Source organism: Charadrius vociferus, unplaced genomic scaffold, assembly GCF_000708025.1.
Source record: "Charadrius vociferus isolate BGI_N301 unplaced genomic scaffold, ASM70802v2 scaffold16, whole genome shotgun sequence".
Taxonomy (NCBI): domain Eukaryota; kingdom Metazoa; phylum Chordata; class Aves; order Charadriiformes; family Charadriidae; genus Charadrius; species Charadrius vociferus.
Genome location: NW_009649167.1, coordinates 3,099,777 through 3,124,786, shown reverse-complemented (window position 1 = coordinate 3,124,786; position 25,010 = coordinate 3,099,777). Strand labels below are relative to the sequence as shown.

Sequence of the window (25,010 nt, the reverse complement as noted above, 5' to 3'; positions counted from 1 at the left end):
TTGCAGGCTTCTCATCGACATGAATTTCGGTATATGTATATTTCATAGAATTTAAGAAGTTTCAAGATTGTCCATAATGATCTAAGCTCTCCAATGATCAAACACTAAATAGCATTTGCCAACTACTATGTAATAGAAGGCCAAATGTGCATAATTAGCATATATTAAAAGTGTCACTAGAGTCGCAGGCTCAGAGGAAAAACCTGTATTGGGCTGTATTTCCATGGAGACTATTGATTTTACATTTTAAAAGTCTGTTAAGGAAACTTCTGCATTAGTTTTGTCTTTTACATGATTAAATGATTACACAAGTGGTGTTATAGTATGTGGCAATTATCTGTGGAACAATAAGTCAGTATAACAAGGCTAATGTTATAGCTTTAAGCAGCAGTCCTGGAAAAATCTCTCGGAAAGAAGTGTCAGAATCTCCTGTCCTTGCATTTAAACAAATAATAAACAAGCTTTCACTGGGAAGGAAAATTAATTCTTGTTATTAGCTGTTGATTCAGATCTCCCTAGCATGCCTGTTGCCTCACACTACAGAAACATAGGCCTGTTTCCTATGCTTGAGAATCCATCACCACTGAAAAAAAAAAGGACAGGAGAAACAAGAACCCCATCTTGGGAAAAAAAATAAGGAAAACAATATTTTCCATCATCAAATTACCCATCCAGTTGCTGAGTGGCCTCTGAGCATAATAACAGCGATGCAATGGGGAAATCAAATAAGACCCGGCTTCACTCTCTGTGTGTCTTGGCTGGAGCTCACGTAAGGATCATATTGATGCCTGCAGACTTGCCATACCTCTTCTGCTCTAAACCCTAGCTTCAAAGTAAACAGTGACCATGCTAAATGTCCTTGCAGTGGGCATTTGGCTCACCAGGGAATGCTACGAAATTCAGAGGAGAAAAGCCACGACCAGACAAACGTGGTGCTTAGTAGATGGGGTTAAAAATTTCCCTGCCAGTTATTCAGGGTGCCTGCAGCAAAAGAACATTTTTTAGGCAAATTTGTTTTGATGAGTTTGTTGCTCTTTTATGGTCATCTTTAAATGTTCATCGTAATTATGTTGTTCAGAATAGTGCCTGGAGCAGGAATTTTTTTTTTTTAAACAAGCCATTCCCCATCCTTTCTGTCAGTGGTTTATCCTATTGGAGTATGTGAATCTATAGAGAATGTGGATGCTTGGGAACTGTGCAAACGGCAGACATTTGTGGTCAACAAACTGCTGGTGGAATGTATGGGAGTGTACAGTTTTGTCAGTACTTAGCACAATGTACATCCAAACTGATGGCACAGCAACACACTTCAGATTAAGTGATCATCGAGGTGTCAAGGACATTGTGCATCATCTTCTAAATTTGGTCAAGAAAGTGTTGTGTAAAATGTTAAAACAGTTAGTACAAATGGATGTGTTCCAGGGAGCAGATATAAAGGATAATATGGACAGCAAGATGAAACAGTACATAACCAGTAGTGACAAATAAAGTGCAGAAGAGGAAAATAATCCCAGACAAAGCTGAAACACAACTTCAGTCAGAAAAGTTAATGACCATTCAAGACCATTTAGTCCAAACTACTGCTCAACATAGGCTAACTACAAAGATAGTTCAGATTGCTCAGGTCCTTGTCTACTCAAATCTGGAATTTCTCCAGGAACGGATATTCCTCTGCCTCTCTCAGCAACCTGTGCCTGTTTCTAGCCACTGGTGAGCTTTTTTCCCAGTATCAGCTGGAATATCCCATGCCATAATGTGCAACCATTACTTCTTGTCCTTCGAATGTGCACCTCTAGGACAAGTGTGGCTCCAATTATTCGTAAGCAGCAATTTCATTAGTGGATGACAACAGTAATAGTCCTCCATTAGTGTCCTCTTCTCGAGGCTGAACAAACCCAGTTCCCTCAGCCTCTTCTTGTATATCATGTAGTCCAGCCCCCTGTCACCTTGATGGCGTTTCACTAGGTTCACTTCAGCCAGTTAATATCCATCTTTTGTTGGAGATCCCAAAACTGGACCCACTAATGAAATTATTTATTTAAACATCAGGAGAGCCACTTCTTGTCAGGGCTGCCGGATTCTTGCCAAAACAGGACCTTTTACTCAGTTTCTTGTAGATTTACCAGGTTTAAAATATTTAAGATTAACATTTTCTATGTAGATGATTTTATTTTATTCTTTGGTTGTTGTTGGTGTTGGCAAATAAGTGTCTTTGTGTGTTTGATTTAATCTAGAATGGTGTTGCTGTTTCCAAAACTGAGGCCAGAGAAAAATGTCTTGTTTTGATTATGGTAAAAAAACTCAGGAGGCTTTTTACTTGGGAAAACACTTTCAGTGGTTCTGTGACCTCCAGTTAAATATGGGTAGCCTTTGTAAATGTGTCTTCCATCTAAAATGCAGCTACAGACTCTTCTTTGGTTTCTGAATCCCATCCATAGTGTCAAACCAGCCATAATCAGTGGCAGAGATGTGATCCCTGGACACGGATACCCCTGCACTTAGCAAACCTAGAAGCTTTTACTTTATCCTGTCTTCTAATCGTTTCCTTAAGCATTCAGGATCAGTCACAATTTAGGCTAGATGGAACACTGCTCTGCCTGTTTTTAATGGTCTTTTACAGTGTTTAAATAGAGAACGAAAACTAAAGGGGGTTCTCTTCTTTAATGATGACTGTCTGAATGTTCATTTTAAATACACTTTTATTGACTATGGAAAACTTCCCGCCCACAGGCAGTGCTTTAGAGCTGCAAACAAGGACTCTGCTTTTACAAGATAATATAAAATCGTTATATATAGACAAGTATTCAGTGCAGTCAGATGTTTTCTTGTAAAGACAATATTTTGCGGATGGAAGCAGGTTTTGGCAGGATCCTGAGATACTCTTTGGACTTCAGTCCTGTTTTCCATTGAGTACCGTTTTCTTGCCCCTCCAGCATGCAAATATTTCACATTTTCATAACATTACAATAATGTAGCTCGAGGATAAAGAAAACATAAAAAGCCTGCAGTGTGTGTACAAAGCCTGGCTTTGATGCCTTTGCTTCCTAGTAGGGGCCCTTAGTAAGGAGGCTAAAGACACCTGTTGGGTTTTTTGTCTTCTCTAATTCTCTCTTCTTAATTTTCTCTTTCTCCCATTTTTAGCAGGAGTGGTGAACGTTTCAGCCCCACCCCGTTATCCCTGCCCCAGAACTCTCCTGGCTGAGGAAATGTTCAGGGTGAGAAAAGGCAGGGTTCCTGTTCCCTGTGCAAGCATTTTAGCCATAAAGCTGTAGTGCCAAACATTCACGCTACTCTTGGGGGACATAGTTTAAGCATTTCAGGAAAGGAAGGTGTTTAGGATGCTGAAACTCATGTCTTACGTACACATCTATCTGAAGCCCTGAGATAGCCTTCTAAGTGCTGGTGAGATGCTGTGATTGAGACTTATTACTCTTTCCAATTCCTGCTGTTCCTCTTGTCCAGGCTGTCTTAGCATTCAGTATTCATAAGCTGTGGACCTCAGCTAGGCGCTTGAAACTCAAAGTGAGCATAAAATGCAATTTATGGGGAATTTAGGTCTCTTGCATGGTGAATTTTACTTTCAGCACTGTGTACTTAATTTAGACATTGAATCACAGAATATTTCAATGACTAAACCCCTTCATGGGACTGGGCTCCAAAATGTGAAGTTTAGATCCTTGGTATCAAGATGTTTAAATCTTTACATGCCTGTTAATAGGAGAGAAGAAGAAGAGATGTTTCCTACATCCCTAAATATCCACTTCTGGCTGTGCCTAGAGCTGCACATATGATGCCAAGCTGGTCTCTGCAGGAATCTGAGAGCTTTTGAGCAATGCTGAACAGGACTTTCTGTGTTCCATAGACAAACTATACATTCATGTATTCTGCCTGCAGGCCTTGTATCTCTTTGTGGATTTAAGCCTTGTGCATGCTTGAAAACTGTATTTCCTACTATTAACTACCTGATAAGAACATCTTCATTATATTTTTCTAGCAACACAAGAGAATGTAATTGCTAGAAAAGTTAAGAATGCAGATGTTTGGAGATACAACACTTTAATGAATATTACATTGCAGTACTGTACACGCTGGATACATATTGCTTTATAAATTAGGGCTGTCTATGGTAATAGTTATGATATAAGCCTTGCTCCTTACCCTCTCCACAATATTTTTGTGAAAGCAAGAAACTCTTTTCTGTATTAAATCAATCTTGATACAGACATAGCCACAAACAGTTTCAATAAAGCCATGGAGTTTAAAGGATAATGAGTAAAATTATGCATGCTCCACTTGTCATGTAAACCTGTTGAGCTTAATAGAGACTTACAAATGATAAATGAGGATATACGTTTTCTTTAAAGATATTTATAGACTCCTATGCAAAAGTACCTTAAAGAGTGGACTAATACTTTTGGCTGGCTAAATTTCTGTTTACAACATTATTGTAGAGCAGAGTTCAAAGGCAGAAATGTGCAGAATTTCTGTACTCTACCTCCATATTTAGGTAGGCGTCCATAGGCCCTTACTTCAAACTCAGGCATTTACCAATTTTGGTTGTTATGAATTAGGAGATTAAATCAAAGCAAACATAAAGAAAACAACTCTGGTGCTTACAAAGAAGCGGCTTAGGTGCATGAACCTGAAATGGTTTGGATGAGCATCTCTGATTAATTTGATCTTTATTAACCCTGCTAGCCAACTCATATTGAACGTAACAGTCAATCCAGGGTTAAAATTTATTTTTGCATACACTCTAGGACATTAAACTTTTTTTCTTGACTTATATTCCTATTCTTTACCAAAACTCTGTTTTACAGAGGCAAAAAAAAAAAAAAGAAAAAAAAAAGAAGAAAAAGGGCCAATAATGTTAAGATACATGTAGCAAGTTACATCTCCTTTAATCTTCCACTGTGATAATGAACTGCAGTTCATTTGCATTTCAGAACATTTTGCAAAGGAAATTCAAAAGACTGCTTAAAAAAATTTCACGTGTTTGCTTTTGGCATTTATAGGAGTACTGTGAAAGTCAGACTTCTCTCTATTCAAGTTATGAAAGAAAGCATGTCGTCTAAAGATACTGGCTTCTAAAGATACGAGGTTAAGGGAACAGCTATCCCACTTCTGTGGATGCCTTTCTGCATAAGTACTCAAGCAACTGAAAAATCTGATGTATTGGACTATGTGGTGAAACTAAGCCATAAATATTTGAGGGGCTGTTCAGTGCTGATTGTCCAAACCATTTGCACTTGCTATTCCGTAGTGGGTGAAATACATATGTATAACGCCATAATCTATAATGCCATGCCTAGACATGCCTTAATTTGCAGCTGATCACTGTTTCTTAGAAATTATACTTTTCCTTGAACTGTAGAGTAAATGCACTGCTGGTACATCATCAGCACTGAATGCTTTCAGCTCTGATAGAGTATAGTTCATCCAAAAAGCACGACTGCTCCATAATCCTTGTATTATTCATCACCTTTTGACTGCACTCCAGAGGCATTACTAAACTCATCTTCACTGCTTCTGTGGGGGAAGGAATTAAATTCAAGTGTACAGATAAGAAAGTGACGACAAAGAGTGAATTGAGGTTAGATATCAAATATTCTGAGTGTTGAGTTGTGTGCACAGATAATTTAAACCAGCAATTTCCACACTCAGTTTGCTTGAGTATAACAGTCCTGGGAAGAGAACTGGGACATAGATGGTGACTCTGGCCATGTCATTCCCAGCTCTTTGCCTGACCTGACACAGGACCCAGCCGCTATGCACAGTTGTTCCTCACCCATTGCCCTGTGCCCAGGGGAAAGCAGAAGGCATGCTTTTGATTTTGTGCATGTTCCTTTAAAATAGCTGTATTCTGATAAAAAAATATGCCCCAGAGATTGGGAGCCCCTGAATTACACCAGGATACCTCTCTGTTCTTCTTCTTACCTTTATATAGCTTCAGCAGAGATTAGTTCATCAGCCCAGGTGTAAAACAGAAGAGATATTTCAAGCCTTATCAATGCTCACTGAATTCCCTGAAATGACTGGCCTTTGCTTCAGAGAGCTGTAGATCATTAGCAGCTTGTCTCCCTTCCTGCTGTAGCTGTGAAAATCTCTAGATCACATAGTAGAGCAAAGTTGAGTTTGTCAGTTAAATGGTTTTGCAGTCCAGTGAAAATATGTTCTCCAAGAAGCATACTAAAAGGTTGTTGTTGAACTTGGCATGCAGAGATTGACCCTGAAGAACCTCTTGCTTCCCATCACTTAATGGTAAGGAACAAAAATAGCACAGAGCAACCAACCTTTTGTGGGAAAGGTAAGGACAAAATTAGCTAGGTATCCACAAATCTCTTTAAAACCAAAAATAGTTCAAGATAGTGCCTTTCATATCTTTCTCTGAAAAATCTTGGTGTTATTATTTACAGTGAGACTTTAACTGTAGTTGTATTTATAAACAACAAAAGGCAGTGTTATGGAGATGGCATAACATTGTTGTGAATTTTTACAGTTGATGGAAAATTTATTCGTTTTTTGTAGTTGCTCAAAATTCAGTACAAGAAAGGAATTTAGACAAGGTATACCTAGGATGTTTTGTCTTAGAACTTAATATACCTTTGAATGAATTTCATAGGGGAGGGTTTTTTTGTTGTTGCTTTCTTTTGCATGGGGATGAGAGACATGTTACTTAGGAGTAAAATCACATGTCTAGGTAGCTGTGAATTGATAATTGAATCAGTCAGGATAGATCCAGGATTTTTACCATCTGAAAGTTATCTATCTGTCAGCCTGCACAAAAAGATATTGTGTCTAACCCAAGGCTTTATCCAAAGGGACAGAGAACATTCATAATAGTGTTGAGCTGCTGCCCTGCTTAAAGTTGTAATGTGTGAGTGTGCAAACTGAGTCTGACTTTATGAACAGAAAAGTAGGTCCACATTTTTTAAGAGGCATTTCAGTGTCTAACATCCAAAGATTTCAAGACTGGAAATATAGCTTCAAAATCTAAGTCTATAGATAAATATATAAAAATAAAAGTCTTATCAGTGTGTATATATTAATGTATCTACATATACAAAATTCTACAGATTGATCATATGTAGTATGTGATATCCATTACTCGGTTCTTAAGGATTTTTAAAAGTCTTAAGAGACAATTATAATGAAAGATGGTATTTTTCTAAGAAAAGTCTTACTCTATTTCAGTGCCTTTTGTTCTTCAGTAAGAAACATTTTAAATTTTATTCATTTTGTTGTCTTGGATAAAATTTATTTTTACAATATGTAGGGTTTATTTTAGAAGAAAAACCTTTTTTCATCAATGTTCAGAAATGTTTACCTCAAAAAGAAAATATATTTAGCACACAGATTCCGTTTTTTTCTCCAAATTTGTTTTATTTAATCTATTTTAGTTCCTTTCTTGCATCAGGCAAACTGGACTATAGTCAAATGGTTGCATTGATCATTTTGGAGGTATAATACTTCACACCGCTATACAAAACATCTCCATGGCACCTGTCACTCCTAGGGCTTCATGTGGCCTGTGGGATTCCTGCCCTGAATTGATGTCTATTTGATGCCATTAAAAACAAAGGATGTTTAATGAAATTTGTTTCTATCATCTCAGCCTGTTTCAAAATATCCATGCTGTTATTTCTCTTTTACTGCTGCAGTATCTATTTATAAACAATGCAACAAATTCTTGAAAGTCTCACCTTCAACTTTTCAATTTAAGTCCTTGATTAATGAGGTGGAAGAGCTGCATAATGCTGATAATTTTCTTTCAAGTGGCAATAAATGATAAAAGCAGGTTGATGGGGAAGGGATAGGTGAGGGTATAAGAGGCAGGTGTGAAATCTAGCTGGTGTGAAGAGATAGGAAGGACACAGTTGGAGAAAAGAGACAACCAGAATATAGCAAAGATTATCCTGCTAAAACAGTGAAATCTGCTCTGGGTGGAATTATTTCAGCTAAATACAGGCACCTGGAAGTTTGACATCTGTTTTAATTCAGCCTAATCCTCCATGACTCTCTTTTCAATAAATGGGAAGATTGAGCCACCTACAGATGACAGGATTATCTCACGAACAAGCTTTGGAGATGCTTGTTTCCTCCTAGGAAGGTAAAGACACCTTTGGGCAATGAACTTGTCCCCAACCTGACTGTCTAAAGGCTCTTGCTATTAAATCTACCCCTTGTATTTGTCTGGTTCCTCTTAGCACTTTTCCCCCAGCACCTGTGTGCAGGCTGGTGGTACCCCTCTGCTTTGTTGAGACGTCTTTCTTGCTGCCAAACACGTAGCTCTGACATGAGCTGTGTCACATGTGATAACATTGCTGCTTTGACACATTAATAAGCAGGCAATGCCTGGACTCTATATCTCTTTCCTACCTTTAGCAATGCCCCCATTAGACAGTCTTGTCACTGCATGTCTTCTCTTCTTCTATCACGCCAGGTCGTACTTTGGAATTGCCCAAAAGTCTCCTTAGATAATAAAGTCAGGTTGTGTCCAGTCTTCTAAATAGAAAAGGGAAGTGGACAATAGATTAAATAAAACAAATTTGGAGAAAAAAACGGAATCTGTGTGCTAAATATATTTTCTTTTTGAGGTGGTTTTTTTTTAAAATACATAATTTTTCCTAGGATTTTCCTGATTCTTCCAATGGATGTAACAGAACCAAATTGGCATATTGTATCAGACCCTGTGAAGAGAAGAGCTGACTGACCCCCTGACCATTCTTTCTCCCAAAAAGATAAAGTTATGATCTACAACAAGGTTTCAAGACCTCTGGCTATGTGACCGTAAATTAATCCTAAACAGCACAAGTTGGAATCCCTGAGATTTGTTGCTCAGAATAGCTCCGTCATGTAGGTTCACCAGTCCTTAGAAAAGTCTTCTGCTTTGCAGAAAGGATCCAGGATTTCAGAGTACACTTTTCTAAGATAACCCTTCAGGCACACTCAGGAGGATTTACAGAACTCCAGAGATCCCAGTTCTTCCAGCATTCTTTGCTCTAATTGAGCACCTCTCAGGATACCTAACTGTAGAGACCAGGTACCTCCAAAGACTCTGATCTCAGCTTTCATGGTGAGATTGCCCTGGAGTTGTGGATTTTGGCAGTCAACCTTAGGATTTTGTGCTTTCAAAGACTTGCCTTCAGAAAGATGTGTCTGGGAAGCTCTACTGTGCATGCATGGATTGTGTGTCTGTCACAAACATAGCATCCACCAGTCAGCCTAGTTTCAAGTTCTTTGGAGTCCCATAAGATCTCAGTAACTGTATTTATATATGAAATTTGCACTTAGATTTTTTGGCTGGCAAGAAAGACCAAAATATCACATCTCCAGTACAGAGAAAAAAAAAAAAAAATTGGATTTCTGGTTTTCCATAATCATTGGCTTGAAAAGAACAAGCCCTGCATCAGGGTGAAAATAAAAGTTTTCCTGAACTAAGAAAAAAATCTAGAACCACCAGCATTACAATGTCAATGTATACTCAGAATTTTCAGCTGCCAAACATCATCAGCATTACTGGTAGTTTGGGTTAGTTGTGTTTCTAACTCAAAATGATCATCAATTTACAATAGCCATATACTTTCTTCCACTGTTCTATAATAGGTCAGTATTTCTCTGTTTGTGTCAACTTTACATTTCATTTTCTGAACCCCAAGAAATGCTTGGAAGAACAGTCTGGCTTTTCACTCACAAAACAGATCAAATGCAGCAGTATTAGTCAGCATTTCTTTTTCAATCTGTACGTAATTCTATTATATTTTAGGCAGTGCTATCAAAGCACATGATACTGAGCAACAGTCTTACAGAGAACAGCCTTGTTGCACTTGTGTCAGTTCACGTCTTTGGTTGGTTATGAATCACGGAGTATCTCAGCAGAAGACATTAATGAACCTACAGCCTCTTGCTTAAGCATTCATCTTAATCATCCCAATCTATTTCTCATCTGTTTTTAGAGCATATTTTTAAGGGAATGCTTAACTGTGATGAATTACAAAAGAGTTTATTTAATTCTATGAATGTTTATTGATTTCCATAAAGCCTTTTTCTTTGGGGATTTTCTATCAATGCAACTGTCTGCTTTCTGTGCCATAGCAGTGTTCTCAGTGTCAAGACCCTGGGGCTACGCCTGTATTATCAAATAAAAAAGACCAAGGAACTGTTCTCTAAAACTGAGGCTTAGGAGCCATATCCGTGTCACACCGCCTTTGGCTCCAGGTCTCCTCTGAGCCTGGAGCCAGTTCTCCTCAGGCTCCTGAGGCACAATGGTTATTTTTATGTGCTGTTCTGCAGTTGGAGCAGGGGTGATTCAGACCAGCATCTGAAAAGCGAGGGGTATATTGCAGCCTACAAAACAGCTGCGTTTACGACATGCTGATGCTTAACATGTTCTGTCTAAAAGGTAGTGCAAGAGCAAGCAGGGACATTTGCCAGTACATGGGCTGTGTGTTGAAGGTTGGATAGGACTGCGGAGGGAAGGGGTAGCCAGACCCGCTGTTGTCCTGTTCACACTGTGTGTCAGGAGTAACCAGCTCTTTTAAGAGTAAGTGGTTAACTCATTTCACAGGCTGAAACCGGCAGGCATTTAGGAGCCTGCCTAGTGGCCCTGTGAAGGTGTGTTTGTTCCCATTGTGATGGCACTGGGACAGTTAATAGCAGTAGTGGATGCTATTATTGGATATTAACCAATTAAGTGGATATTAACCCCTGCCATGCAATAATGTTCAGCTGTTTTCTTCTCACTGTCACTCACCGCAATTGATTGCAGCTTGAAAATAAATGTTAGCTTCTTAACGGTGCTATATTTTGTGTATTAGTTTTATCTGATAACCTAAAGGTGGAGTTGCAATCAGCCTGTCTAGGCTGTTGTAGACACTAAAATGGGCACATCCCACTTTCCTGTCTACATATTCCCACCATGGCCCTTTTCCAGAATGTGTTCCCCCAGCTCTGCAGAATGCTGAAGTAGTGATGGTGGCATGGCTGAAAACGAGCCCTATAAAAGTTGCTGGATCAATCAGATGATTCAGATAATCCTGAGACTTGTGATTACAAGACACAGAAACAAGATGGGAACATGTGGCTGAGATTTGAGGGGAGAATAGAGTGAGGAAGGGAACCTGTCCTTTTGAAAGCAATCAGGAGACAGAAAGACTCAAGCCAAAACACTACAAAATGAAATTGTATTCCTCCCTTCTATTCCCCTCCTGCCTTCCAAATAACTAAAAAACCTACCTGACGCAAGCAAGAATAGACCAGGAATTACTTCTTAGGAATCATGTTTGAGAGAAGACACAAGTTTTCCATGCAATCAACTGGAAGACCATTGAAACAAAATGTTAAGGTTCAAGGTGAAATAAGCCCATACTAGAGCGATGCAGGACTCCATAGGCCACTGCATAAAATCTGTTCGATATTTCCTAAAGAAACATGTGATAAGCAGGTAGAGAAAAGCCATGTTGAATTAACCGCATCTCAACATCTATATATGAGAGACTGGTCTCTTTTGTGGTGAATTTTGTCCCTTTAATGAGCACAAAAGTAAGGAATTCCTTTAAGAAAAGAATTTACTGAAAAAAAATTAAAGCTCTATTGGTATTATTATCAAAAAACTCTGTAGATAATAATATGAAATATGCATCTAAATGTTCCATGTTGTTTTATCATACCATGTTATACAATAATGTATAGTATCTTCTTCGGAGAGATTTTAATGTTTATGATGTTAAAGCGTCTCCACACAGTTGTCTCTGGAGCTGTTAAATCAAGTTCATGTCAGACAAGTTGCAAAATTTCCCATTGGGATTGAGTATTTCTGTAGCCCTTTGTGTCCAGTGCAATGCATGTTCTGCAGACCTGAAAACAGTTTCCATTCCTTCATGTCCCAAAGAAAGGCATCAACAAAAAATATTCTGCTGGAGCACTGATCTTTCCTATGGAAAAGGGACATTTCAGTTCAGCATTGACAACAATAGAAATTTTCTTCCTTATTGTGTGGGATCCAATTGAAATAAATTAATGTGTTGGACTGAGTCCTGCAGTCATAAATTTTCGAGTTTGAATTATAATGCAGAAGATACCAAGGACAGAGTTGGCATTGGTGACTGGTTTTCAAACTCTTTTGATACTTATTAGGGTACACTGGGAAAAGAGATTGAAGAAAGCGAAAGAAAGTGCCCTTATACAATCAGATGATTTTTTTTGGTTTTGCCTGACAAATTAATTCCGGAAACATTAATGAGAAGATAAAATTTCACCTAACTAGATGTGTAATTTAGAGCACTTATCCACCTTCCCTTTATAATTAATGTAAGAAGAATCGATCTGTTATGAGATACGTGTCTAGAATAGTCACAGCCTTTTTTATTTAATATTCATGCTTAATGAATTATGTTCTGTTTACAGGTTTTATCTGGGGTGAAATTAAACAGATGTGGGATGGTGGACTACAGGACTACATTCATGATTGGTGGAACCTCATGGATTTTGTAATGAACTCCTTGTACTTAGCAACAATCTCTTTGAAAATTGTTGCATTTTCAAAGGTAAACTTTTTTAAAAATTCAGCAGAATATTTCGGAATATTTAAGGCTTTTTCAAACCTTCTTCTGTATTTGGAGGTTCCCAGGCTTAGCAATGCAAGAAATGTATGATGTGCTCATTGAATCTTCTGCAGCTATGACAAGAAGCTAAACCAGGATGGGAGTGAACAAAACATTGTGATTTATACTTTTTTCTTCTTGGCCCATGTAGTCTTTTCTCACTTGATCCTGAACACTCATACTGTCATTTTCTTGGAAAAGGAAAATTACTGTTAACATTTAATGTTTGCACAAAATTATGTTCTGTGTTAGTCTTTGCCTATTTTTCAGTAAGAAATTATTGCCCCTAATACAATTTTATGCACCATGCAAAACTTCTGGACAAGACTACAAGAGAAATATTGACTCCAAATTAAGGGAAAAAAAAAGCTGAAGAGCAAGAGTTTAATTTTGTTTTGAAAATTTATGATAAGTGCAACATGAAAAAGTAAAGCTGAAGGATATAAAATGGTCACTTGTGGCTGGGTATGTTCATTTTCTAATCCTTTTAGTGGACTGTTTATGAGTAGTTTTGTATTACCACAGTTTGAAGTATCTTCCAGCAAAACAGCCCTTCTTTCCAAAGCCATGGAACACATTGCATTTTGTATGTGTTCAACATGAATCCATAATATGATAGAATTTCCTCATAAAATGAAATGCTTTCATCAAAAAAATGGTCTCAAGGAAGCCACATCTGAACTGAAATGAAAGCATTTCTTAGCATCTGTCATGGAGCTCTTATCACATCCGAGTAAAGATAACAAGCCCATTTTTACTGGCCACTGTGATCAGCATTGTGTTTCAGCTGTTGCAAGTTCCCTGCCACCAGCTACCCTGTATGCATGGAAGGAGAGTCTCTCCTCTGCCAAGATCCTTTTGGCTGGGAAAAGAAGAGGAGACAGCCGTCAGGTAGCTGGTTACAGCTCCCTATCCTCAAACAGCAGCGCTTCCTGCTGCAGCCCTGCCATAAGTATAGAGGAATGTAGGAACCTCTAATTTATATAATCTTGTGTCTATTCAGAAGGGTCTATAGGTCAGCCGGTCAGTGGGAGGGATGAGCAAAGACCTGTGATGTCTTGACACACCAGCCACCTCCTGTGACAAAAGGTTTCTGGCACGTTGGCTCTCTGGCTGCAAACCTTTGGAAGTCTTCTCACTCAAAGAAATTCAGAGCTGTTGCCTAAAAGAGCAAGACGCTCACAAGTGTGAGAAGGGTTGTAATTTAAAGCTGATGAATTGCCTTTTTACACACAAGGATGCCTCATCATAAAGTGACTGGAAAATAAATAGTCATTTCACTGTCCATGTAACAAAGTGAGCAGTTCATTGAAAATGCGTGTTTCCAAAGCATTGGAGATGACCAATTATTCACTTTAGAGTAATATTAATTAGAAGACATTATAATCCTTTCATCTCCCAGGCGGCTTCTGCTTACGGTAATCAGACTCCAAGGTGACAGTATCTGGGGTAATGTGCATTCATTACTCTAGAAATTAGTGCTTGCATGCCAATCATAATCAACACAGTGCATAAAGCACTAGCTTTGGTTCTGTGGCTATTGTTTTTTTAATGCATGTGCAATGTTGCACCCAAATACTTTTTGTTCCTTAAGAAAGCCTCAGTTGTGGTAGGCAATTGAAACACATGATGATGTAATGAACAGAGTAACGCAAGTGCAACTTAATACCCAGCCACACTTCCTTCAAATACCTACAATGGAGTTCCCCACCTCTGTGCCAGATGAGATTGAAAGGATGCCAAATGTAACCAGCATGTTTTGATGTAAAGCTTTTATTCTCATTTCCTAAACCTTACAAGGTAGTTTTTTTCGAAAATACAGCTTTTCTGTATTTATTGAATCAAATTTATAGCCCGGTTTTCTTAGATGTATTCTACCTTCTATGAATCAGCTCAAGCCACCTAAAACAACATTTTAACCAACTCCCTTGAATAAAAATATAAGACTGCTCTCATACTAATCTCCTGTGTGATAGATGTTCCCAGAGAAAAATGTAGTGTTTATTGCCCATTCGGGGCTCTCTGACCAACACAGTAGTTAAGCAGATGGATATTTACATCAGCTGATGGGATAGTGTAAAATACACCAAAGAGTGTAATTTCAGGATGAGAGAGCTGCTAAGATAAGTCAAAGTTATCTGTTTCATTGCCAGTATTCAAATAAAATGAATACTTCTCATATTTCTCAAAGGACTATGCTTTTTGTCTCTGATCGTATATCAACATGTGAGGTCTTTTTAAACTATCCAGTATATCCACTGAAAATACTCTCTCCCCAGTAAACAATGTGGTTATAAATAGTGGATTGTCACATGTTTTATAAATGACTGATTTTAAGCAACACATCTGTTTTAATGGAGGGTTATAAATATAAATAGAAGTCATTGTGCTCTAAGAAAAATGGTTCTTTTTATGGTTTTGGAAGATAATTTATTTTGTACTAGTGTGTAAAGTTAGGTGCAATGCCAAGTTATGTACAGATCCTGATTGCTTTATCTTAAATATTTGTTAAATGTGAGCAATGCACCTAGTGCTGCTTGTTTCCAACTCTGCTAGAGACTGCGTGCAAGTTCACCTTACTGTTTATGTGTCTCAGTCAATGACATGAAAAGCTAGTAGGGAAACAAGTTCCTATCCACGTCGAGAACTCTGAAAAGTAACTAAAAATACATTATTTGTCTCCATATTTACTGGCTTAATGATCACCGTGTCAGATCTGCTCTGTTTAGTAGTAAACAAGATGATATTTCTCTTCTGCCACCAGTTCTGTAGAAGCTAACATCTTCTTCTTATATGTTTGCATCGTAAAATGGTTTTGATTGATGTTTCACCAGATTCACAGGCCAAATGTCCATTTACATTAATCCCTCTTCTCCCTGAATAATTATAGACTCAATTCCTCAATGTAATCACTGTTTTAAAGCTCTCCCCCTACCCTTCCTGCTGCTGCTGCTCTGAAATTCAGCATAATGAATGCAAAGATTGGGACATACATTTTAAAACAGGAAGAGTTCACATTCGCATATGACCTTTCAGAAAAGTATTGAAAGTTCTTTTCCTGAAGTGGATATTATTTAACCTTTCTTTTTATTATCAGACACAAGGGGGTCACATTTGAGCAAGATCCAACAGCCCATTAAACATTCAGGTAGCCTGATCTATATGTCTATTTGATCTCTCTTGGTGATTTCATGAGGTCTACAGTTCATGATCTTTTTCCTCATGGGACAACTCTCATTTTTTTCTCACAAGTCATTCTGATATTAGATTTGCATTTGAATTCCTTTGAGTAAGGATTAAGAATTATTATTTTGTATTCCCTGGGTGACATCACACGAATGTATTTGCCTTGAAACTCTACTGTTTATATGCTACTCAATTTGTTTTCTGCTCTTCTTATTTTTCCATTGGTATACTGTATATATTTCCTTCAGCCAACCAGCCAATGATAGGTATTATTTAATCATGTTAAATGATGGTTGGCTTTGTTACATGTCAAAAGGTTGTGTTTGCATTTGAAGTGGCGACAGAAATTCATCAGGGTCACAAAATAATGAAAGAAAGACTGCAAAGTATCAACATCATGATTTACAACAAACTCGGCATTGCTATATTTGCTGTTACCATTTTCCATTCCCTAGAACAATAACCATTTATTTATTCTGTATAGAACAGAACATCAACAAGCATGAGTGAGAGAACAAATACTTCAATTCTTCATGTTTGGGGTTGTTTGGTCTTAAAATACAGTTTTTCTTTTTTTTTTTTTCATATTTTCACTGTTTCTGGTTTTAATATGCCTAGAATTTTCGCTCCTCTGCTTTCTTTTCCTTTTCATATGTGTGCTTCTTTGTTTTCCTGGTTCTTCTTTGATATTTCTAGATTTCTCTTCAGCATCCTCTAATTAGTGGAATCAATAGGGTTTTGTTGTCAGAGCCTACTCATACTCATGATTTTCTTTGTATTATTTGCTGCCTTCTTTCAGCTAGTATATTTCACAGATCATTTCCAAACTTACTTCTCAGGCCTTCACCTTTCTCACTATTTTTCAGCTAAATATTTCCAGTCTCTTAAATCACATATCTTCAAAACAGCCCTCCCTCTCTGCTTACAACAGTGAGACCTTTTGCATTGTATCCACATGTGCAGGAAGCACTTGGGCCCGAGAAAGGCAGAACCAATTAAGCTGAAATAACACAGTTGTGCCTTTGATTTTCCTTTTACAGATAAGAGGTCATTTGATCGTTTCTGGGTGTTTTAACACATCAGTTTTGTGTCTCAATCTAGAACATCATAGATAAAGTTCTTTCTTCTCATTTTTCTCCTTAACCTCATCTCTTCTAGAAAAGGTGACATTGGATGCATCTTGTTAGACTACAACTATAAGACGGCCTCTGCCCTACCCCAGTAATCAATTAGGAGAAACAGAGAGTTAAAGAACGACTCATCTGACGTGTTTGGGATATCTGCTCTCCTACTACTCTAGAAATGCCCGTTTTTCTTTGCTGATTGTAAAATTAGATGACAGAGAGCACAGATGTGGCTGTCCACACCTGATTGGTTTAACTTGATCCTTGATCTCTTACTATATCATATGCTATCCTTATTCAATGGCCAGTAGTTACATGTTTTTCTTAGAAGGGTATTTCCTTAGATTCCCCCCCCCACCACCATCGCTTTGTTTAACTTCCTTGGAATCTGCCACTACTTACCTTCACCTAAAATATATCTGCAGTTGGATGCTTCTGGTTCTCTACCCAAAACTCTGTTTCTTCCTAGTTTCAAATACCTTCTTTAATTTTTTTCGTGAATGTATTTTACCTTATTCCCCCAACACACTTTTTGTACTTTTCCCTAATCTGAGTATCTACTGCACTGTTCATCACTTAATCTTTGCTTGTACTGACAACTGTTCCTAATTATTTAATAGATGCAAGTTTCCACATACCAGAGTTGTAAAATGCCATCAGAATTCACAGTAATATGCTGCATAATATTGTTCAAAATAATACATTATAGAAAACATGCTGAGGAGTTCTCACCTCTTTTCTCAATGAACATTAAAAAAATCTTCTTCTTCATTTTCTTCTTCCTTTTATCTCTTAGCTGGTGTCTCTAGCAACTCACTTATGTTTTCTACTGCCTGTTACTTCATCAGTGATGTTGAATCAATCAGATTTGGACTGAAGGGCAATACTGGATGAGACAGAATAGCACCTCTTTCGGAGCTACAATGTCAAATGCAGTAAGACTTGATTTTACAGCATGATCATTAGGACAGAGAGTAGTCTAATGAAGAGAGTACTGACCTATGACTCCAGCAGGTCTGGATTTAATTCCCTACTCTGTAAAGAACAAATATCACTGGTGGTTGGAATGTAAGACTGAGTAATTCTTCAATGGACTGCTATTCTACAAATTTGCAGTTCTCATACCCAAAACCACAAGACTGTTAGATGCTATGGCTGCTTGTATATGAGTAAATAAAACTGTGCCAGGGATCGCTGTCAGAAACTGGGACTGTCTCACCTGTGCTACCAGTTGGTTAGAGCAAGCCTGGCATGGTGGGGTCGTGTGCCAACTAGCACTGTCCAAAACAATGCCCAGTTCCCATCCACAATTTCCATGACAAAATTACAGAATCATAGAATGGTTTTGGTTGGAAGGGACCTTTAAAGGTCATCTAGCCCAACCCCCCTGCAATCAGCAGGGACATCTTCCACTGTATCAGGTTCCTCAAAGCCCCATCCAACATGACCTTGAATGTTTCCAGGACTGGGGAATCTACCACCTCTCTGGGCAACCTGCGCTAGCGTTTCAGCACTCTCATTGTAAAAAATTTCTACCTTACATCCAGGCTAAATCCACCCTCTTTTAGTTCAAAACTATTACCCCTTGTCCCATCACAACATGCCCTGGTAGAATGTCTGTCCTCATCTTTCATATAAGTCCCCTTTAAGTACTTAATGGCCACAATAACGTTTCCCCGGAGCCTTGCCTTCTCCATGCTCAACAACCCCAACTCTCTCAGCGTGTCTTCACAGGAGAAGTGCTTCATCCCTCTGATCATTTTTGTGGGCCTCCTCTGGACCTGCCCCACAGGTCCGTGTCTTTCCTGTGCTGAGGGCTCCAGAGCTATGGAGAAAAGGCTTAGGGACTTGGGTCTCTTTAGTCTAGAGAAAAGAAGATTGAGGGGGGATCTTATTAATACTTACAAATACTTAATGGGAGGATGCCAGGGGGATGGGAGCAGTCTTTTTTCAGTGGCGCCCAGTGATAGGATGAGGGGTAATGGGCATAAACTTGAACATAGGAAGTTCCATCTTAACATGAGAAGGAACTTCTTTACTTGGAGGGTAGTGGAGCACTGGCACAGGCTGCCCAGAGAGGTGGGGGAGTCTCCCACTCTGGAGACATTCAAAACCCGCCTGGACGCCGTCCTGTGCAACGTGCTGTAGGTGACCCTGCTCTGGCAGGGGGGGTGGACTAGATGATCTCCAGAGGTCCCTTCCAACCCTGACCATTCTGTGATTCTGTGATTCTGTGAGCTGGACACAGTACTCCAGGTGGGGTCTCACCAGAGCAGAGTAGAGGGGCAGAATTACTTACCTTGACCTGCTGGCCATGCTTATTTTGATGCAGCCCAGGATGCAGTTGGCCTTCAGGGCTGCAAGTTCACATCCTCGGCTCATGTCCAGCTTTTAATCCACCAGTACCTACCCCAAGTCCCCCAGACTGTATTGATACTGGGGACCCTTGCACTTGGCCTCATAAGGTTTGCATGGGCCCACTTCCTGAGCTTGTCCAGGTCCCTCTGGATTGCACCCCATCCCTCAGATGTGTCAGCCTCACTAAACTTGATGTCATGTGCAAACTTGCTGAGGGTTCACTCAATCCCACTGTCTATATCACTAATGAACATATTAAACAGTACTGGTCCCAATACAGACCCCTAAGGGACACCACTCGTCACCGATCTCCATCTGGACATTGAGCCATTGACCACTGCTCTCTGGATACGTCCATCCAACCAATTCCTTATCCACCATGCAGTCCAGCCATGAAATCCATACCTCTCCAATTTAGAAAGGAGGATGCTGTGGAGGACCATGTCAAAGGCCTTACAGAAGTCTGGCTAGATGATATCTATAGCTCTTCCCTTCTCCACTGATGTAGTGATTCCATCATAGAAGGCCATTAGGTTGGTCAAGCAAGACTTGCCCTTGGTGAAGCCATGCTAGCTGTCTCAAATCATCTCCATGTGTTTCACGTGCCTTAGCATAGCTTCTAGGAGGATCTGTTCCATGATCTTCCCAGGCACAAAGGTGAGGCTGACAGGTTGGTACTTCCTGAAATCCCCGTTTCTATCCTTTTTATAAATGGGTGAAATGTTTCCCTTTTTCTAGTCCCTGAGGACTTCACCTGACTGCCGTGACTTTTCAAATATCATGGAGAGTGGCTTAAGAACTACATCAGTCAATTCCCTCAGTTCTCTGGGATGCATCTCGTCTGGTGGTCTCAAACCACCTTGAGAGCAGTCACCTTCTTTGGAGGGTGAGTGTGGTGTGGAAACTCAATGCCTGGCTATGTTTTTTCATCTGGCCTCAGTGACATGGAAGAATCCCTTTCCTTACTACTAAGGGCATGCTCAGCAGCTCTGAAGGATGCATCTAGCTAGTGTAGGTAAATACAGACAGCACCATAGTCCCTCTTTGAAATCTGCTTCATATTGTATTATCCTATGGTGCTTCATAGCATAGATTCTGTCCTCTGATACATTCTGTAAAACAGATTAATGACACTGAATAAATAATAATGTCTTTGCCACAGTAGCTAAGCCTCAGTTCAAAGTATCATCTTTCATCTTCAAGCAAATTTTTGGTAGAGCTGGAACATAAAGAGTCACAGTTCCAGGGATCAGATTCTTTGATAATGACACACAAAAGCAGTTTGCCATGGTTCATTAATAAACAGCTTTTTCATCATTGGTGCAGTGTTAGCGATTAAGTGATATACTTATCCCTTGATTAAATGTTTTCTTCCAACTTGCCAAAGTTCTTGTGTGTTTCTATCCATCATTGTTGTATCTGCACTGTTCTCCAAAGAACTAATTTACCTGGTTTTAAAGCTGAAAGTTTCTATAATTCTAAAACTCAGGTGTTCAAAAACTGTTCTTTTTACTCTCAGTCAGAATTGTTAGACTTGCTTTTGCTACTGTGGAAATTAGAACCAAATGCAAAACACAGGCAAAAAACTGGAAAGTATAGACCATCCTGCAGATAAAAATGAAGGACAAGTACATGGGTACTGCCCATTTTTTTTGTTTTGGCAAAACAAAAAAAACTCACCTGAAGACATGCTGTTTTCCAGAAGATTTTTCATTTTATTGTGCTATCTGAAAATGAATTGAACAGCTTATAAAGAAACTGACATACTTGTGTGTGCAGTAAACAAGGAGTAATTTCTTCCCTTCTGCTTGTTTTCAGTATAGTGGGTTAGTTCCACGGGAGAGCTGGGACATGTGGCATCCAACCCTGGTGGCTGAGGCCCTGTTTGCAATCGCAAACATCTTTAGCTCCCTACGCTTGATCTCATTATTCACTGCAAATTCTCACCTGGGACCTCTGCAGATATCTCTAGGAAGAATGTTGCTGGACATTTTGAAGTTTCTCTTCATATACTGCCTTGTGCTGCTAGCTTTTGCAAATGGATTGAACCAGCTGTACTTCTACTATGAGACAAATGAACCCGGCAACTGCAAAGGAATACGATGTGAAAAGCAGAATAATGCATTTTCAACGTAAGTGGCTGATCTATTTCTATCCTCCCCAATATTTTAATCATTTAGATGTTGTTTACAGGAAAGAGGTTGTCTGTTTTCTATGGTATTACAGTGGTGTCCTGACAGACATGTCTAAAGTTACCCTAATAAAAAAAAATATTAGCCTTACATCACTCTGTAATAATGTTAATCCCATACCACAGTGAGGTCTGTACAATTCAAGGTATCTCAAAAGATAAAAAGATAAAATAAAGAGGAGGGGGAGATAATATGAGATTAGAAAGTACATATTTAGAATTAAGGGAAAAAAGGTCACCAGATCAGAGCTTGTTTATCCAGGCAGCTGTCACTCTGCATTGCTTCCATGTCTGCTTGTGAGCATTAAACAAGTGGTGTTCTAAGATGCGAAGATTCCTTGTAAATGTGATAAACTGAGGCAGGAAAAAACATTCAGTTCAGGCTTCTACTGACCCTGAGTCTACTCCACAAAATCAAATACTGCATTTTAATTTCTGTTTTAAAGTTTATTTTTTTCTTTCACTTAAAAATTAATTTTATTTTAATCTGTTCTGTCGTTCATCTATAGTACCGAAACACTACCAAATGAATACTAATTCTCTATCTCATCTTTAAACTTCCAATACGAATCAAACTCCTGCTATAAATACTTTTTCCCTATTACTTTCTATGAATTATATCTGTTCTTAAAATATATTTGTTACCAATTGCTTCCTTCTCAAAGTAAATAATTCCGTAAAAATATCACCTTTTATATCATCTTAATCAAGTAACTTTGCTCAGGCACAGCATATTTATCTTGAATATTAATAACATCTTATGCAGGTCTAAACTTTGTGTGATCTGAACAGAAAAGCACGGGGAAATTTTTCAGAGCTGAACATTGAGGGAAGCAATATTATTCATCTGTAAAATAGTGGGGACTACAGGTACTGGTGCCAGAAGATGGTGTCAAGGCAAACTGTGATGCCTTCTGAGCCTTTTCTGCAGCTGTGAGCAGAGGAGAATAGTGGTTATTCAATTCGTGCTCAGACAAGTGTAAACCATACAGGAGACTCCAGAGCAGTACTTTACCACTCACATATGCTGTATTACAGGAGCAAGAGACAGAACGTGGAGTTTCTATAAGTAAAAGCATACTGCCTCCTCAGGTATCTCTGTCAGAGAGCACCGTATTGGGTTGCATGACAAAGTTACGTTTCACAGGTGGTACCGCATGGCAGGAAAGGGACTGAAGGGTCCCAGCGTCCAGGGTGGTACAAGTCCCTCACAGTTCAGCAGCCTCCCTGCTCCAGGTGCAGTGGGGCCGGCGCTGGTGGCCCATGTCTGGTTAACCTGCTTCTGGTGTCAGGGTGAAGGAGCAGGAGAGGCCATGGGGAAAACTCACTCCAATTCATCTTAGATATGGGGCCAGACAAGCAGGAAATTTTGCTCTAAACTTTTCAGGAGCAACTGGGATAACCAGGGCCCACACTTACGACACTATAGTGTAGCTGAACATTGTGATGAACATTGTAGATGAACAAAAGTGAAATTATGTCAAGGTAGCTGGTCACTGAGGATTTTTTTTAAAGTTGGTTACTGTTATATAGCTTCCTAGCTGTTGTCCTGAACTTCTCTAAGGCAATATCATGTAATTTAGTTATAAAAGTACAAGTTTCATTTGAGAGTGGCATTTTTGTCTTTTTTGCAAAACAAAACATATGGTAATGATAATAATGTCCTTCTAATTATACAGCTCCTTTTATCTCAATGACTCTCAACACAAACTAGAAATTGCATAAACTGGCAGCACCAAGTAGGTATAAGGATACCATAGTTGTTTTAACATCTTGGTGAAACACAATCATTGAGTTACTTTTGGATCTTTGTTGCCTTACTTTTGGATGCCTCTACAGTCAAGGCAAAGGGTCAAAATACTTCAAGGCAGGTGTCCAAAATAAGATCTCTAAAACTATATTTATCCCTCAGAAGCTTGAACAAAATCAGCCATTTACTCACAGGCTTATTTATAGATTCACTACTGTATATCTAGAGGCTCAGATTGGAAATGTTAAGCCATTGTTTCCCTAGAAAGATACTCCATATATGTTGCCTATATTGTGATAATTATCATTCATCTCAATCAAGTCAAGGACTTCTGTGTTTTGGGGGGAAAAAAAGAACAATCTGAAAAGTACATATATTGTTGTTATCCAGCTATTCCTTTCGGGTTTTGTTTTTCAGATTATTTGAAACACTGCAGTCATTATTCTGGTCTATATTTGGACTCATCAATCTCTATGTGACCAATGTGAAAGCAAGGCATGAATTTACTGAATTTGTCGGGGCCACCATGTTTGGTACCTATAATGTAATCTCTCTGGTTGTTCTACTCAACATGCTAATAGCCATGATGAATAATTCTTACCAACTTATTGCTGTAAGTTGTTCCTTATCCTTAGATCATTTCTAATATATACCTTCTCTCTGTTCCTGCATACCATTTTTCTGGCAGTAAATCTTTTTTTACAGATAGGATGTTGGGACAAATTCTCTGATTTATTCTATTTCTTTGGCACTGTTCTGGAAGGACAGAGAAACCAGACCCCATCTGCATCGGGAAGATAACCCTGAATGGGAAAGAGGTGGCCCTGCTGCAGAAGCCAGCTCGTGGCTTAAGAAGGGTGTCCTGAGGCTGCTGGCAAGTGACATGGGCTACAGCCCTGCCCAAGCTGCACTGTGCAGGACCTTTACCGAGAAAGAGACTCTGACAAAGATTGCTGTGTCTCTGCTTTATGTTTAATACATTATATTTATTAACCTTTAAAAGGCTGTTATTTTTGGATTTTTATATAGTGTGAACATGCAGTTAATAGAAATCGGATGCTCATGTTTCATGGACAATTTTGGACCCATTAGCAACTCAAAGAAAAGGTCATGACTTCTCATTCAGCGGTGTCCTGTTTTTTCCTTTAATGAAAACTGTCTCTATCCTTATCAGAACCATTGGCTTATTTTTATTTCTCAGCTGTCTATTAAGAAGACTAATGAAAATAAACACTGATTCATCAAATGAGAATTCAAATATGATCTTGCAGAAAGCAAACAAATAAAATAAAGCCTCACAGTCTTAAGATTTTAAAATGTGCCTTTTTTCTAATCTGGAAATTAGAAGTTTTTCCACGAAAGAAATACTGACTACATGTGTTTTTATAACACTAGTTAGCAAAGTCTGGTACACAATGTCACAACATACTAGCACTCATCAAAACTCAGATGCAGGTAGAATACTTTTCCTACTACAACTTCTAAATTACTGTTTTGATTAGTGCATATCTTGCTAAATATTAATGGTGAGGGCTAGACCTGTATTTTAAGTTTTTGGTTAGTATGTTTGTTGTCCAAACCTAATATTAGTGATTTAAACTTACTGTTCAGCTGCTGGAATTTAGCAATCTTTCCATGGACTTTGGCTTTGATTTTTTTTGAACTTTTCAAAATTATACAATAATACATAGAATCCAAAAGAAATAAAATTTCAAATAAAAATTAATTAAAAAACCCTCAACCTATTCCAAATATATAACTCTAAAGTAGGAGGAAAAAAATGATACTCAACAGTTTTA

General features: G+C 38.6%; 1 protein-coding gene across 1 annotated transcript in view; it reads left to right on the top strand.

The window, feature by feature from the left end:
* Positions 1–25,010, top strand: part of TRPC4 (transient receptor potential cation channel, subfamily C, member 4) — a 99,478-nt gene that overhangs the window by 60,785 nt on the left and 13,683 nt on the right. The window contains exons 4-6 of the mRNA XM_009888415.1: positions 12,406–12,545; positions 21,089–21,402; positions 23,629–23,824. Of these exons, the coding sequence (XP_009886717.1) occupies positions 12,406–12,545; positions 21,089–21,402; positions 23,629–23,824 (650 nt within the window). The remainder of the gene's footprint in view (positions 1–12,405; positions 12,546–21,088; positions 21,403–23,628; positions 23,825–25,010) is intronic.